The following is a 16,738-nucleotide window of genomic DNA, read 5'->3' as shown; positions in this document are numbered from 1 at the left end:
CTTTCTGCTCTTTCTCCCATCATCTCATCCTTCTCAACCTTCTCTCTCTTCTCCCCCTCTTCTGTCCCTCTGATGTTATCTCTCTCTACCCTCCACCACAATCACCTACACTATCTCTTTTCCAACCACTCTCCACTACTCTCTCCTCTACTCTCTCATCGCACTTATCTCCTCCCACTGCTCTCTACTACTCTCTCTTCCCACTACTCACTACTACTCCCTTGTCCCACTACAGTCTACTACTGAGTCCTCCCACGACACTCTACTACTCCTCCCAGTATGCTAGTATCTCCTCCCACTGCACTATACCCCCCTTCTTTCACACTAACTCTATTTTCGTTCTCTCTATCACTTCTCTCACTCAGCATTACTTACTCCCTTACCCACCCACTTAATTTCATTAACTCACTCACTCTCCCATCATGCATGCATTCTCACACCAAAATGCCACTTTCTCCCACCTACCAATACCTGACCTTGGACAAGCTCTCAATAATCGTCCTCCATGCTCTGTTGCACCGTCCTTCTTCCACCTGGTCTCTCGGCCCACCTGTCCTCCCCTGCACTCAAATGAACAAACCACACTGACCTGCTTCCTGTGTCCTTTTTATGCTCCTCCTACCACTCCCATTTGTCCTGACACCCAGCTGTTCCCGGACCAAACATTAACCTGTTTTTAACCAAGTTTTTGTACAAGTATGAGGCAATAAAAGGCTTGGGAACCACTACCTCTTCCCCAAATGCAGGTCCGTCATGGTTTTGTCATGGCAGCCTATGACAAGCACAGTCACTTTCAGAGTTCATAAGTGTTTGATTTCTAGCTGTGGGTCCCCCGGAGTTCTGAAATGACGGCCTGTGCCATATTCAGTTTCTTCCATGGTCCTCCTTCATGTAATCTTCAAATGATGTTCTGCCGGAGTTTGCAACAGTGGCCCACGACAACTGCATTCAATATCTATGCTCTCGGGCATGCAGAGTGGTTCTTTCTGATCGCTTATTTGCTTCATGGTACTTCTGTTCACCGCCAGCTCGCTCACGGGTTGGGTTGCTCGATCTTTCCAACAGGAATTCTGGGTACTGTAGTCCTACGTGAAAAAGAAGGAATTACTAGCCAGCATTTTGCACAACTTGCATGGTGCAAGAAGGAGTGGTACTTCCAAATTTAGCCAGGCGGAGGCAGAAGGGACACAGACTAGGGCCCACCCAACTGGCACACCCCACCTTAGGGGCGGTACTGGGTCTGACAAGTGACTTTGCCCAAGGTTAAAAGGGGTCCCCATCCCCACTTGACAGGGTCAGGTCCCTGAACCTGTTACAGAAGGTGATGTTTTGTTGTTCTGTCAGTAAGATAGCTCAGTAAGATAAGTGTTTGCCTTTGATATCACTTGCAATGTGAAGTTGCAGGTTTGTATCTCTGCAGGGGGCGGATCTATCCTTCTACTGTTAATAAGTTAATGACCACTGATGTGTACTAATAGCACATATCATCACTGCATTTAATTACTTTTTTTATAGCATGAAGTGTTGTACACATGCTTGATATTCTGTATTTGTATGTATATGTGTGTGCAAAGACAAGGCCCACAATTTAGTTAATTGGAAATGGCATCCTTTGCCAGTAATCCACTGCCACCAGGTGCATTCCCCTAACCCTTAGTCTGTCTCCCACCTTATCCCGAAACAATGTAACCCATCAAGCACCCACCACTAGAAACTGGTATAGCCTGCACCCACCACATCACAACCCACAGTATTTCTATACAGTCAGCTACTGGGAAAGGGCTTACTTCTGTGCCGACACAATAATAATCAATATCTACATGCAACTTTCCTACTGCCTATTTTAACAAAACATACTAATACATATCAGCAGGTCGTTGAAGTCCTACACATGTCAACAGAATGACTGACCTCTATTATATAGACTGTACATTTCTGTGCAATGTCCGAATATGTTGTCCCAAAAACTGGAGAATGTTCAGCAGCGCACCCCCTGGCAGATAAAGGTACTACAATGCCATCCCAATTGCAGATTGGCCCATGATTTATTGCTGATATATAGGGCACACGCTGCAATGCAAGGATGTGTTCCTGGCACTCCAAGAGGAAGAGGTGGGTAAGGGTATAATATCTAAAGAGGTGTACAAATAAGAGATCATTCACAATTCGTGGGCTTTTAGGCAAGTGTAACAAAAGCGGGTAAGGGAACAAAGGAGAAGTATAATAAGGTGGTTGGCAGGTGTCCGACAAGTGCTAGAGATACAAAAGTACATGTATGAAGTGATGGGTGCTCTTGAAACCCAGCGTCAAACAAGTGCAAAGAGGGCGAGCGAGGTGTTCTCTAGGATTAGCAACCGCGACTTTTCTCAAGATGTTAAAAAAAGTCCAGAAAGGGGATTAAAGTGGGGGGCTAACAAATTGGTGCACCGGCTGAATATAATGAGCTTTGACATGTTCGGATTGTCCTATAGGCCAATGCTTGAACTGCTGGCCTAACATTCTACTGTGGATCCATTTTGTTGGCCAAAGTGGGCCAGTTGGATGAATAAATGCACTAATTGTAATCAATGTTACTAACCACAAATTCTTTGAAATCCACTATTTGTAAAAAATGTTACCAAAAACTTCCTCTTGAGTAGTACTTGAACAATCTGTTCTGAAAAGTAACGAATTGTAGTTTGTGGGCCACTATTTCATAGGTGCCCCAGACAATGTTATGCCACCGTGCTACCGTGGTTTTTTAACAGCTTTCTACGTTCAATTTGGCTCCCCCCTGTCCAGATGTTCAAAGGAAGGTTGTTCCAGAGAGGGACACCACAAGAGCTGATGACCCACAGACTGTAGCAGATCTGTTCTGAGAATAACATAATAGGTGTATTCGTAGAGCGCATGTATATCCACAACTCATTCCATCAACCTGGAGGATGAAGGTTTGAGTGGACCAACCGGATATGAACCTATGACCATGTGGTCAAACACAGTGGATATATTAGTCCCCTGAGCCACAGACCCAGCTAGAATCTGCAACACTTAGCCTGCATTTGACATAGTGCTTTTCAATGGACCTATAGGACCTGCCCATTAATTGAACACTGCTTCAGCGCTAAAATAAGTTAGCAAGTTGTCATGGGAGAGACCATGATCAGCAAAAGAGAGCAACACTTACAAATGTAATCAACAATAGTTTTCAAGTGACTCTCGCTTGAAGGGTCTGACCAGAATTTTACACTCAAAATGGCTATATTTGAATAGTGACAATTTCTTCAGGTCCAATGCATTTCAAAGGAAAGCTGGTGTTGGCAGCATCATTGAATGATGCAAGAATGCCATCGTGGCAACTGTTGAACCGTCAGAGCTAGAACTCTGTGTTTATTTCATTTCAGGTGTTAGATTTTAAGTCCTACGCACTAAAACCTGTTTTTCCTGTTGACTGCTCTTCAATACAAGTTGGCAGTGCGGTGATTTTTCCGCACAGTATTGGCATTGTCTGCTATTTGCCTTTGCCAGGAAATTGAAATCTGTTTATCTCTTTCCATTACGGGAGGTTTGACTCTGCCAGCTGCTGGATTGCAGCTGCAATTATCCCCTTGCTTTCTCTGTCAGATAGCCCCTGAACCAGACCTTCTCATAGCTCATTAATCACCGATCCAATCGCACCCACCCATCCATTTGCACCTATCTACAAAATAACAAATACACATAGCTATTGGCTTCACCAGTGTTTGCTCTGGGTTCACCGCTAAGACACAAGTTGCTAAAAAAGTCAAGTTCAACATGACCTTTTCATAACAATAGAGTTTATTTAATTGCTGCACTGCCTTCTTTGTTGTAATTTCAAACCCAAGCTATTTGCTGGAAAGCAAATGATGAGACCCTGTTATATTTTAATGCACTTCACCACACTGCAACAACACATAAGCCGCACCAACAGCACACATCGATCCAGTACTCGCACCAAAGTTCAGCGCACAGTGTATACCGAGTTGTAGCTGCCAACAGAACAGCACTCCTCTCACTATCCTACTCCCTCTTCACCTTATTAACCCATCCCGCCTTTCCGCTTATAGATCTGCCAGAGCGCCTGGGGACCAAATCGTTGGTGACGGTGCGTGTTACAAATACCTTTAACAATTAACAATTTAACATATCTTAGAAACAATAACCTGCACTGGCTGTACCTGATGCATCATAGAATGTGATAGTGTTCTTTCTGGCGTGCCTGGTTTTTGGAGATATGCATCGTCATTACGTGCGTCTTCATAAATGCCACCATCACACTGAGGGTGCATTGTCCATATGAGGTGGAGGTGTGGAATGGTGGTGGGGGTCTCTGTGAGGGGCTGGATTCGGAAAGACCATGTCAAGTACCAGAGTGCCAAGCTGTAGGATCTGCAATTCAGTTTGTTTTCAATTTTTTATAATTATTTGTGTATCAGCATACTGTACCAAATGCACAGATCCGGCAGCACTATTAACCAATTAGTAACCAAGCACCCAAAAAGTAAAATCTCCCTAGCACATACAGTAGAAACATCATTTATGTTAATCTGGGCGTGATCCTTTTCAAGAAGGAATGACGTTTTGAGAGACAAAATTGTGTGTCTTGAAAGAAAGCAAAACTGTTAAAAATGAAAATTCATTTTGTATTTGTACTAACGTTGGAAACGGGCTCTTTTTACGGTCTTCCAATGTACCATTCCATGACCATGTCCAGTATATAGTGCAGCCATAATAAGAATATCACACTTTTCTAACTGAGCACATTACACTATCAACATCTAGAATTGGCATTTAAATTATGTTCTGATAGAAGGTAACCATTACAACATGGCGAGTCTATTATTCTCCTATTTTACTCGTCAGAATAGCCAACAGAAAAGGAAAGGGGGTAAATATTACCAGTGAAGGCTCTTGGTTGCTTTGTATGAAATCGAGAAGCATTATGGGAACATAAAAATCACTACATATCTTCCCATATGTCTGTGGTGAAGCGATTGTACGCTTGACTCACTAAGTACATAATGCACACTTGGCATTGCAACGCATTTAATTTTTCCCAACACTCACTCACCGTAACATATGGGTTTGTATAAACATAAACCATATATGCTCATTCAGACCACCTTGAGGATTTTAATGTGGGGATACATTGCTTATGACATCTTTACTTCTTTCTGGTCCCAGAGCTGACCTTGCCGAATGTTAGAAGAGCAGGTTCTGGGTGACAGTGGTAAAACCACATGCATTACCAGACCCAAATGCATAGAGTGCCGACATTAATAGGTTGTGTCTCTCTTATGCCAAGTTCAGTCTCCAAGCCCCAATAATGCCATCACATTCTGGCACATTGGCCACATTCTTAGGTACAGCCCTACGTGCAGTTGTACGCCTCAATTGCCCCAATAATGTGCTACATAAAACTTCCAAATAGACACATACTTAAGACATGTGTGTGCCACATCATGTGCACATGTGCCTGACCACGCCCTTTGATAAAACTCACTTTTTAAATCTGCTTTTACATTTCTTTTGCTAAATGTGATATATTGTATACCAGAGACAGAAACATACCTCCTTATACTGTTCTTGGAAGCGGTTGCATAGCATTTTGGCACTTTACGAAGCTTAAAAAGAAATAAACAATTGCCCCGGCCCTTCCAACCACATTCCTAAAGTTACGCCTGTGCTGCACAATGCCACTCTTATCATTTCACATGGCTGAATGTTTAGAAGCCCCTCGGCAGCAGCGAGTTGCTGTTATATATCAAGTAAGAGAGAGAGAGGGCGAATACTAGAGGGGAACAGAGGGGCAAGGAGGGAAGGAAAGGGTGGACCTTGCAGGTCTGTATGCAGTTAAATAGCCATGGGGAAGGCCCTGCAGGACACAGGGAGAGACAGAAAACACCACTGAAATGTTCACTGCACTGGCCCACGAGACGGGAGCAACTGGATCTAGTAGAAACCATTTGAACATGTTTGTTATGTGATCCATTTGCTGATGTACACGTTTTTGTTTTTGTTAGGTATGCTATACACATGATATGTTATGATATGATATGATATGATGTGGCATTTATAATGCGCCTGTACACAAGTGTTTCTAGGTGTGACTTCATGGTAGATTACTTTGGATTGCTTAATTGCACTTCATTTCACTGCACTTCATTTCACTTTACTTTGCATTACTTTGCTGCACTTCACACCGCTTTGGATTTCTTCAGAGCACTTTGGATTCCGTTGGATTCCTACAGATTACTTTGGATTGCTCCTTTTAGAGCATTCAATTAAGGTATACATATGGTAAATTACTATAGATTACTTCATTGCACTTCATTTCACTTTACTTTGCATTACTTTGCTGCACTTCACACCGCTTTGGATTTCTTCAGAGCACTTTGGATTCCGTTGGATTCCTACAGATTACTTTGGATTGCTCCTTTTAGAGCATTCAATTAAGGTATACACATGGTAGATTACTTTAGATTACTTCGTTGCACTTCATTTCACTTTACTTTGCATTACTTTGCTGCACTTCACACCGCTTTGGATTTCTTCAGAGCACTTTGGATTCCGTTGGATTCCTACAGATTACTTTGGATTGCGCATTTTAGAGCATTCAATTAAGGTATACACATGGTAGATTACTTTAGATTACTTCGTTGCACTTCATTTCACTTTACTTTGCATTACTTTGCTGCACTTCACACCGCTTTGGATTTCTTCAGAGCACTTTGGATTCTGTTGCATTCCTACAGATTACTTTGGATTGCTCCTTTTAGAGCATTCAATTAAGGTATACACATGGTAGATTACTTTAGATTACTTCGTTGTAATTCATTTCACTTTACTTTGCATTACTTTGCTGCACTTCACACCGCTTTGGATTTCTTCAGAGCACTTTGGATTCCGTTGGATTCCTGCAGATTACTTTGGATTGCTCCTTTTAGAGCATTTTATGAACGTACACAGGTGGTCTTAAATCAGTAATTAGATGATAACATATCTGTAATGATTGCGAGGTAAACGTGCTTATGCCCTACCATCTGTGCATCCTAACGCATATGAGAACCGCATATAGTTGATAGATGATGCAGGCTGGCGATGTGTGCAAATATTTGCTCTTCAAACGAGTATGAGCTACGTCGTTTAATATGGGCCAGTCTGATGGGCTGCTCTATTGCTCAGAAATGAAGTGCACTCAAATATTATTATTAGATCACCTGTAGACAGCTGGCTTCCTTCCAAATCCGCATAATGCGAAGAGGATTTAGATTAGAGAGGCTTAACAGCTGCAACGAACCAGGTAACTTTCAGACAGATGTTTTGTGGCAGGTGTGTTGCTAGGTCTGGAAAAGAACCGGGATACTCTTATGGTGGGACTCAGGGCTAGCTAGCCTTTTGGCTGTTGCCCCTGAGCTTCTATCCGGGGCTACAATCAAAAGACCCAGGGCTATAACCCCCTCAGCTCCCCCATAGCAACGCCTCTGCTCGTGGTATGATACATTACCTAATTGTGATGCAATCAAGATACACAAACACTCTGCTAATGGTGACTCTGCTTAGGTGGATGCAAACCTCTCCAGGTGCCAGCTCCCCACTTTATAAGAATGGATTGTGGGTACATAGTTCTAGCTAATGCAACAACTAGGAGCCAACTCTGAAGAGGGCATATTTCTCCATTGTTCCGGCTACTAAAATGTTTTAAGCACATCCATGCACAAACAATTGTTTAGCTCGCCAATGCCAGAAAACACCCCGCATGCAAGCATTGTCGCTGTGTATGTAGAATGGACATTGCTCTGCACACAGAACCGGAAATGAAACTGGGCATGACGTATGCACCTCACGCAGTGAGAAAACAGTCCCTTAGTTTGCGCGGCATGGGGGCAGCATTGTTTCTAATACTGCCGCACAGGTGGCATATTCAGTGCCGCAGAAGGGGAATCCACAGGGCAAGCATGGAGTGCTACTTTAATATCAAGACCTTGCATGTGTGTGTTGTATTATGGATATAGTCATTCTGTGTCACCCAAATATCTATTGGGAAGTATTTAAACGGTGTCACGTCTTTTTAGTTACTAGGTGAAGAAAGGTTTCAAGATATTGAAAAGATCAAGACCATTGGAAGCACATACATGACGGTTTCAGGATTATCGCCTGAAAAACAGGTAAGAAATGGAGCCTGTCTGTTAGACATTGCTTTTAATGATTGTGAACACGCAACTCTTTATTGATGCTCATGAGTTGAAGTTAGACATGAAATGCATGACTAGGCGCACGGCAACTTGCAGACCTTTGCCACTTCTGAAAGCTCATGGACACACATGTCCGTGAAGCCCAAGCACATATGTCCACTCTCGCATGTTTTCGCATGCCTGATGTAGGCAGCATCACCTTCCACTGCGGGTATAGGTGCAGTTTGCAGAAGACTTACATGTATGGTGCTTGGAGTGAAGCTCCTATGCCCCCGGTGCCTCGTCATCATTAGGTCTACATCGCCCCTTCTCTCAGCCATAAGTTCCCGTTTCCTTGTCCTTCACGCGAGAATTCATTCTTACTCAGGGTCATGTTTATGTTTTGAAATCTTCCTTTGATCATACTTGTTTTACCGCTTTATTATTTTCTCTCTCTGTGGTCGGGAGGTGGGGCGTGCACTGTTGCTCGACCTGAATTCAACTAGTTTCTCTTTGTTTTGTTATGGGGCGGGGGGGGGGGGTTCCCTACCCCACTTACCCTACCACCAACCCACAATCCCTACCTCCTACATGTATATGTATACGTAATTGGTGGATAAAACCAAAAGTGCACAACCAAACTGTAGACGTTCGAAAAAAAGTATTTTAAAATACGGGGTACCTTAAACAATCGGGATGTCTCAATGTTAGCATTCCATTCCCTCATTGGTAACTCATCTGTGGCGTTTCAGAAGTGGGCCAACAGCGAGCCAATTAACTGCTAAGAAAATTGATCATAATGGACATTCCTATGCACATGGGACAAGCAATCTCGTCCTTAGCTCTTAAAGGGTTAACCCCATACCCAATGAGCACTCAGCCCTTCTGCACAAGAGCACAATCAACTTACAAAGTGTATGGATTGGGCAACAGCTGTGTGGAAGTGTGGCAATGCCTAGACGAGGTGTGCTCAGCACACATGTCTGGGCACACAGATCCCAACCAGAGAGAGGCAAACTGAAAGCCAAGAGGGCAAGGAGGCCAATGTTTGATAGCGTTATTCTTTCTCATAAGATGCAAAGGCCTTAAAGACAAAGATACAGCTTTTCAATCGCTAGCCATTGACATCCGTCCAAGTCAAAGGCTTAATCACGTGGCTCCAAAGGAGGATGACAAGAAGGCAAACTAACCCTCTAAACCCTGTCTCAGTCTCCTTCCTTAAACTGTGCCCCCTCACATAAAATATGCAGTTTTAGTCCCTGTATTTGAAGGAAATAAATGGGGAGACTAGAGCCTCACCAGTCCTGATCTACTGAGAGGAAAACAACTTAGGCCACCCATTTGCCTGATATAATGCCACGTATTTAGTGCAACTAGTGATGCATTTATTTTTTTATTTTTAAAATGTATTTGTTAATACTTTACATAGCACGAGCCAGTCCAAAAGGTCCGAAAGGTAACAGAGCACTTCACATTGATAAAAAAAAGTAAGTAATAAGATCCAAGCCGGCGGGCAGGATCAGGTGGTAACTGCCCAGGGCCCAATTTACTTAATAATGGGCACAAGCACTTTTACCACCCAATTCGGCCCAGTGGCAAGGGTTTTATTGCTATAGCACCCAAGGTTTTTAATCTGGGGTGCTGAGATTTCGTACATACCGAAGATGACCGCCATGAAAATGGAAGGCTCCATGGGCAGCCCCTCTTCCATTTCCATGGTGGCCCAGTATGAGGAGCGGTGATGTCGCCACCAACCAAGGAAGAAGGTAAGTGGGGTAGGAGGGTGACTGGTGGTAAGGGTCGGGAGGGGAGAAGATGGTGAGTGGGGGGGAGGGTGAGACCAGCCTTCAGGGTGCTTGGAACACAGGATTATACCATGAATTTCAGACCAGATTCCCAGCAACCAGATTGGCTTGCACTCCCTCCACATGTGCTACTAAAACATACATAGGTCACATTGACTAATCACACTCCAGAAGAAGTATAGTCAGCACAGATAGAGCAGAAGTTAATTAAGATCAACAAACTGCTGTAATAGATGGGTTTTTCAAACGGTGTCCAAAGATCACCATTTGATTATTTATTTATTAATAAAAAACACAAGGATTTTGGGCACATGAGCGCGTACAGAATTTACCATTGATAATAGAGCGAAAGACATAGGTCCTTTCCCATGAGGTGAGAGAATGTTATGTTATGTTATGCTATGTTTCTGAATTTATATAGCGCAACATCCACCAAAAAGGCATCTTGGTGATAACAAACCTGTGACAGAACGGCCATCAAGCTGAGAACTGAGATGATCTAAAAAAAGAAGTTTTTTCAATGAGTGTATAAAAAGCAGATAGTTCTCTGCGGCCTGAAGAGATCGAGGAAGCTGGTTGCACAGTCTTGCAGCTGCTACTGAGAAAGCGTGATCCCTGATTCGGCCGAATTTAAGATGAGGTACATGAATAAAATGGGCATCTTGAGAGCAAAGGGCTCGTGAAAGCACATAGGGGTAGAATTACAGCTGGTTCACCTCCCATAAAAAGCATGGTGGACTATACATTGATTTTAAAGTAATTTGTTTAGCCACCCAAAGCTAGTAAAGTGACTGAAGAATAGGAGAGGTATGGACCCCAAAGGGAGATTCAGTGGCGACTCTAGCTGCAAGATTCTGAAGAACTTGAAGGCGTCGAATAAAGGGAGGTTGTTCCAAGAAGTGGGAATTACAATAGTACATGGAACCGAAGCCCAACATAGCCACAACACAACAGGGGCCCGTAGATGAGATGGCAAATATGGAAGGAATTTCTGAATCACCTTCAATTGTCAATGCCCAGATTGTGGCACAATGCGCTTACCTGCACTTCCGCAGACAAGAAAGCTGAAATCTTAAAACCCAAGTACTTAACCATTGGGAACTGGCAGTGGGAACTGGCCAAGTCATGGGGGCCAGAAAAAAAGGGGTCCATATAGAGGCAGCCATAGAGGGGCCTACTACCAATACTTGTGTCTTACCCCCATTGAGCTTCAGCCAATTGCTTCTCATCCAATTTCCCATGGCTTCCAAGCAGGATTTCAGGCAGGCCGTCGTCTCAGATTGAGCAAGATCGAGGCGGACAATGGACTGTTAGTCATCATCATATGAATAGCACAGGAACTGTGGGAATGGATGAGTTTAGCAAGAGGCTGAATATAAACTTTAAACAAGACAGGGGATATAATGGAGCCCTGTGGGACCCCACAAGTAAGAGGCACTGGGGCATAGCGAAAAGGACAAAGGGAGACTGATTGTGATCACTACATTCAAAAAGACCTAAACCAGGACAGCACTGAGTCCGCCAATACAGCTTCCAACAGGAATGTGACCTGAAGACCAGCTCTTTCAGGAACGGGGTGGTGGAGAAATTGCTGAATTAAGAATGCAGACAGGTAATAAAAGTGCTGATTGGTTATCCATGAATGGTAGGGAGAGAGGAAAACAGGGTGATTCAGTAGCATAGATTGCTTGGAAACAGGTTCTTCTGAAAGAAGAAGTGCTTTGAGGTTGGATTTAAATAGTGGTAGAAGTGCAGTAGTACGGAGAGGAATAGCCTTCTAGAGTAGGGGAGCGAGTAGAGAGAGCGGAAATGAGAGGGAGCACAGGTGGGTCAAGTGGTGGCAAGGAGGTGAGCTGAGGACAATCTTAACAAGAGAGGAGGAGAGTAGGTAGTGGGATGAGCAGATAGGTAGGGTGGGGCAAGTCCATGGATAGTTTTGAATATGATGACAAGAAATGTATACTTAGTCCTTTGTTTCATAGATAGCCAGCCATTCTGGCGATGGACAGAGGAGGTAGAGGTAAAGCGAGAAAGGTTGACAAGAGTGCAGACCACAGAGTTGAGGACTTTGTCCAAAGGAGAAAAAGCATAGTTGGGAAGGCCGTAGAGGAGACTGCCACAGTAGTCAGATCTAGAAAATCTAAGGAGGAGATTAGCTGTTTATCAGTAATAAAAGGGAGAAGATGATGGATTTTTTCAACGTTGAGTGGGTTAAGTCTAGTTGCGCTGGCAGATTTGGAGATGAAGAGTGAGATGTTGTGTGATGGGTCGAAGATGATACCAAGCTTACGAGCGGAAGCAGAGTAAGGAAGGTAGTCAGGAGAAAAGAGAAGAAGCAGAGGAGAGGAGGAGATAGCCTGTTTGGTTTGGAGGTGGAGAACTTCAGTCTTAGTGGAGTTGAGCATGAGCGAGTGAGACGCCATTTAATATTTGCTGGTGGGGCAACACTTTGACATTTTGACAACAGCTCATCAGATAAGGAGTGAAAGGAGAAGACGATCTGATTGTCGTTAGCAAAGAGGTGATAGGAGAAGTCATATGATCATGAAAGAGGAAAAATGCAGCTCAGCTCAGATAACAGTGGCTAAAAAAGTGAAATGCGTGGGACCTTCTCTTACCCTCTTGGTCAGATGAATATTGATGATTAAAGAAGTGAATTGTACTTGCTGGCTCACATAGATTTGCAACTTGATTCCCATATAGTGGGGCATATTGAGGGGCACACCTTTGAATATTAGGCAAATAGACTTTAACTCTCATATGTTTGGGCAAGGGAAGACAATGAATACTGCAAAGAACACATGTGATATATACACACTTGCCCACACCTGTGACAAGCCGGACAGTAAAGTGGAGTGCTGATTTTAGGGGTGATAAAGAAGTTTGGGCTTAACAGCGCCTTTTACGGCACTGTTAACCCCTTAGCGCCAGGGTCGTAATAACCCCATTGTTTTTGAAAGGCTTGGGATTTAAATAAAAAGCAGTCAGCTACTCTTATATCTTCATGAGACAGTTGGCCAAAAGTACAGTGACTATACCCTCAACTAGAGATGGTTAGAATATGTCATTAGAATATTGGTGGCAGATTGGATGCCCCTGTAACTCCATATACTTGTTAAAAAGCATTGATGAAAGGATCGAGCCCTGAGGGATGCCACAGGTGCATTGCCAACAACTGCCTATCCTGATGGACTCCACAATAGGAATAAGGTGATTCATTTTGGATGATGTCCTCCCCCGCCTCAAGCAAGTAAGGTGCATGTTTATTCAGAAATACGCAGTTGAGCTGGAGCAGTCCACTCCAATGACTCATCTGACCAGAACAATTTGCTTTGCTTTGGTACTTTATAAATGTAATCACACACTCACTCATTTGTGCCCAAGCAGGAATATTGCAAAGCCCAAACAAGTCAATAGCAACTCGAGGTTTGGTATGGATCACTGGTGATTGAGGGATGCTATATATATTTATGTTATTGTGTAAAGCAATTGTTCAACCTGAGGTCCGCTGGTACTGAAAACAATTAGTGAGAGTAGACAAGCATAGACACCTGTGAGTCCTAGGCCTGTGGTTAAGCTCTAAAGAAAACACTCCTGAAGAGATGAGTCTTTATGGTTGCATCGGAAGGCCCAGTGGTCAGAGTATGAACGTAGGTTAGGTGGAAGGGCATTTGCTGTTAAGTGGCATTAGGACAGAACAAAAGGATTCCCCTATTTATTCTTTTGAAGAAGATGGGTGCCTTCAGTAGGTAAAAGGAGCTTGAGACATTTAAGCAGGGAATCTTCAATAGGAAGAGGGGCTAAAATGAAGGGTGGAAGAGGGGCAGTAGGGCTGTAGTTTCAGCTGTAGAAACGCAGGCTCTGATCCATGTGAGTGTCATTGTGCTAGACACAGGCACTTCAATTGGATCTGAATGAATACAGCTAATTAGTAAAGGTGCTGCAAGAGGGGGGAAAAATAGTCACATATTCTTGCCACCATCAGCAGGCAGGCGTTTGCTTTGTTTACCTTCTAATGCCACATAATCAGGTAGGCTGGGTATCCTAGATGAAATGAATTGCAGTAGTATTGTCTGACAGTAACGATAGTTGTTACCAAGGAAAGGTAAGACTTTAGGTAGATTTCGATGATTGAAAAAACAGCTGAGGACAACCACATTTAGATTCAGATCCTGATTAATGATGACCCCCAGGTGAGACAAATCTGAACCATGTGTGTGGATGTGTTTAGCCAAATCCTGTACAGAGACATTACAGATTATGGGAAACAGGGTACAACCCTGGGCCATGCCACTGCTAGTAGGTGTGGGCTTAGAAATAAAAGGTGGTATCATTGTTATGCAGAATTGCATGCATTACCCTCTGGGACCACCACACACAATTAGTACTACAGGTGTAAGTCAAACCAACCTTTGGTATAAGTCTGTACCACACAGTTTTTGGTAGCGAGCTGAGCAGCCAGGCTTATCTCAAGAGTGAATGTGAGCAGTACAGGAAGTTACACAGAGGTCTTTTAATCACAGTGGTTCAAGTAGACACTTATACTCAAGGTTTCTTGGTATTAATTTATTACACAATCATTTAGAAAACATCTCACTAGAAGGAGGCAACTTAATATTATAAACCAATACACTTCAATACAAAACTCTAAGATTTTAAGACAGTTTGAGCTCCCCTGAAACAGGAGTCACATGGTAGTTCCGTTACTTAGAAGTGAGCAAAAAGGCACAAGGTAAGTAGAATAGATCACATATACTTATTAGACAGTGCAAATAGTTTCAGTTCACCAGAAGAGTTCAATTCAAGTCAATAGGCCTAGGCCAAAGTCAATGGGCTAGTGTTCTGGATAGGAAAGAACAGTTCTGGTATCAAACGGTAAAGTTTTTGCAAAAGTTCTCAGAAGTAGTTCAGGTGAAAAAGAATCCTTTGTTGGGTCACAAGCTGGTTAGGCCTGCAAGTTGGGAAAGTTTCACAAACTTTCACTGCAAGAGTGGCATTCTCTCAATCGGGTTGGCACAGTACCTTTGTGTGAAGAAACAAATGCAGCTGAAGTCGTTGGTTCCCGGCCATTCCTGCAGATCTTACTGTTCCTGAGCCTCAGTCGTGAGGACAAGAGGGAGGACGTTGAGGGACTCCTGCACTACACAGGATCATCGGAAAACACAAACAAAATGGAGTTGCTTAAGTTCGAGTAGCTGTTCTTCAAGCACACCAGATTCGAGAATGGTATCCAGGTGGCTTACGAGTTGATTGGTCCCACCAACTCAAAGGGAGAAGTCGTCCTTGAAGGGGCTTCTCTGTTGCGATGAACTTGGCAATTTGGACCTGCAGCAGGGCTTCACCGGACATACCAACGGTCCAGGAGTTGCAGCAGCCGTCCTCTTCCAGCTCGTGTTTGGTTCTTTCGCTCCAGTGGTCGACTCTGCTTTCCAGTTCAATAGACTCATCTTTTAAACAGTTCTTCCCTTTCATTCCAGCCTAGCTGTCACTCACCCAGCAGCATGGCTGTCCTTGCCGGAGAGTCAGCCAGCCTATCACGCCAGAGTGCATTTGGGTATCCTAGGAGACTAAGCACAGGGAGTTTCGGGCACCTCCCTCACTTTCTGCCCACCCCAGACACTCAGACGCCAGAGGCGGTCTTCAGTCCTGAAGCCTGCCAAAGGCATATGAACAAAGGGACCAAACCTGGTTTGGTGCACAGAGACAAACACTAGAAGGACCTTTCCAAAACGAAATGGTGAAAAAAGAAGACCGGGACCTGATTAAAGAAAGGGGCTTAAGGCGCCATTTTGAAAAACATGGCTCCCGTGATTTTTAGCTACTGGTGTTCCCGGTCGAGAAAAATCATGGTAGTTCATTGTAAAACTACTGCCACCAGCCTTTTCAATAGGAAAGGGTAGCATTTGACTGCTACATGAGTAGTTAGACACAGGGGATACTAGGCAACCCCTCCAGCACTCCATTGTAAGATGGGGTGTGCTGGGTCTATACATTTGGAAAGACTAGTAAAGTCAATTTCACTTTACATTCTCTGGGAAACAGTAGTTTATCCCAGAGAAGGTATTTAAACTTTTGGGAGGTCTAAAAGACATCCCTGTGTCACTTCACTGAGGGTGTTGTGTAACACACATGAAAAGATGATGCCCATGGAGTTATTTAAAAATCCACAATTAAAGAACACAAGTGAAAAGCACACACCAAAACACATAAATGAGTGGGAAAAAAGGCTCACACTCTTTCCAGGTAAAACGATCAAGTCCTCAAAATCCATCAAAGTTGCTGGGGGTCTCTAACGTGAAGGGAATTAGCACATTCATGAGAATTCTCCCTCACACTCATTATTTCCTTAGTCCTGACCATTACCAGGGAAAGTAGACAGACACACTCCTGATACTCCTCTCCCATCTCCTTTGGCCAGACAAGAATGGTCTGGTGGTCCATGTTGTTAAATTGTGCTTATAGGTCTAATAATATCAAGGCCATGAGACCTCCACCATCAACCATCAAACTAATAATGTCAAGTACCAATATGAGGAGCGATTCAGTACCACTGTTCAGGAAAAGCAAGCTGGCTGAGGGGTGAGAAGGCAAGATGATTCTACAGAGAAGTACAACTCTTTGGTGGCAGCTCTTTCTATAACCTTAGCAATAAAATGTAAGAAGGACATTGGATGGCTACTGATAGGCTCTCCAGGATTCATGTTTGATTTCTTGAGCAGCATTACTACTCTAGCGTGATTACAGGCATGACGATTCATA

At 43.6% G+C, this 16,738-nt stretch overlaps 1 protein-coding gene across 2 annotated transcripts in view; it reads left to right on the top strand.

Annotated features, from left to right (window-relative positions):
• The window catches only part of ADCY8 (adenylate cyclase 8), a 1,651,787-nt gene that overhangs the window by 1,607,874 nt on the left and 27,175 nt on the right, over positions 1-16,738 (top strand). For both annotated transcript variants that reach the window (XM_069621638.1, XM_069621637.1), the window contains one exon: positions 8,076-8,168. In XM_069621638.1, the coding sequence (XP_069477739.1) occupies positions 8,076-8,168 (93 nt within the window). The remainder of the gene's footprint in view (positions 1-8,075; positions 8,169-16,738) is intronic.

Source organism: Ambystoma mexicanum, chromosome 5q, assembly GCF_040938575.1.
Source record: "Ambystoma mexicanum isolate Mex_15411 chromosome 5q, UKY_AmexF1_1, whole genome shotgun sequence".
Lineage (NCBI taxonomy): Eukaryota > Metazoa > Chordata > Amphibia > Caudata > Ambystomatidae > Ambystoma > Ambystoma mexicanum.
Note: the sequence above shows the minus strand (reverse complement) of the source record. Positions and strands in the feature narration are given on the sequence as shown.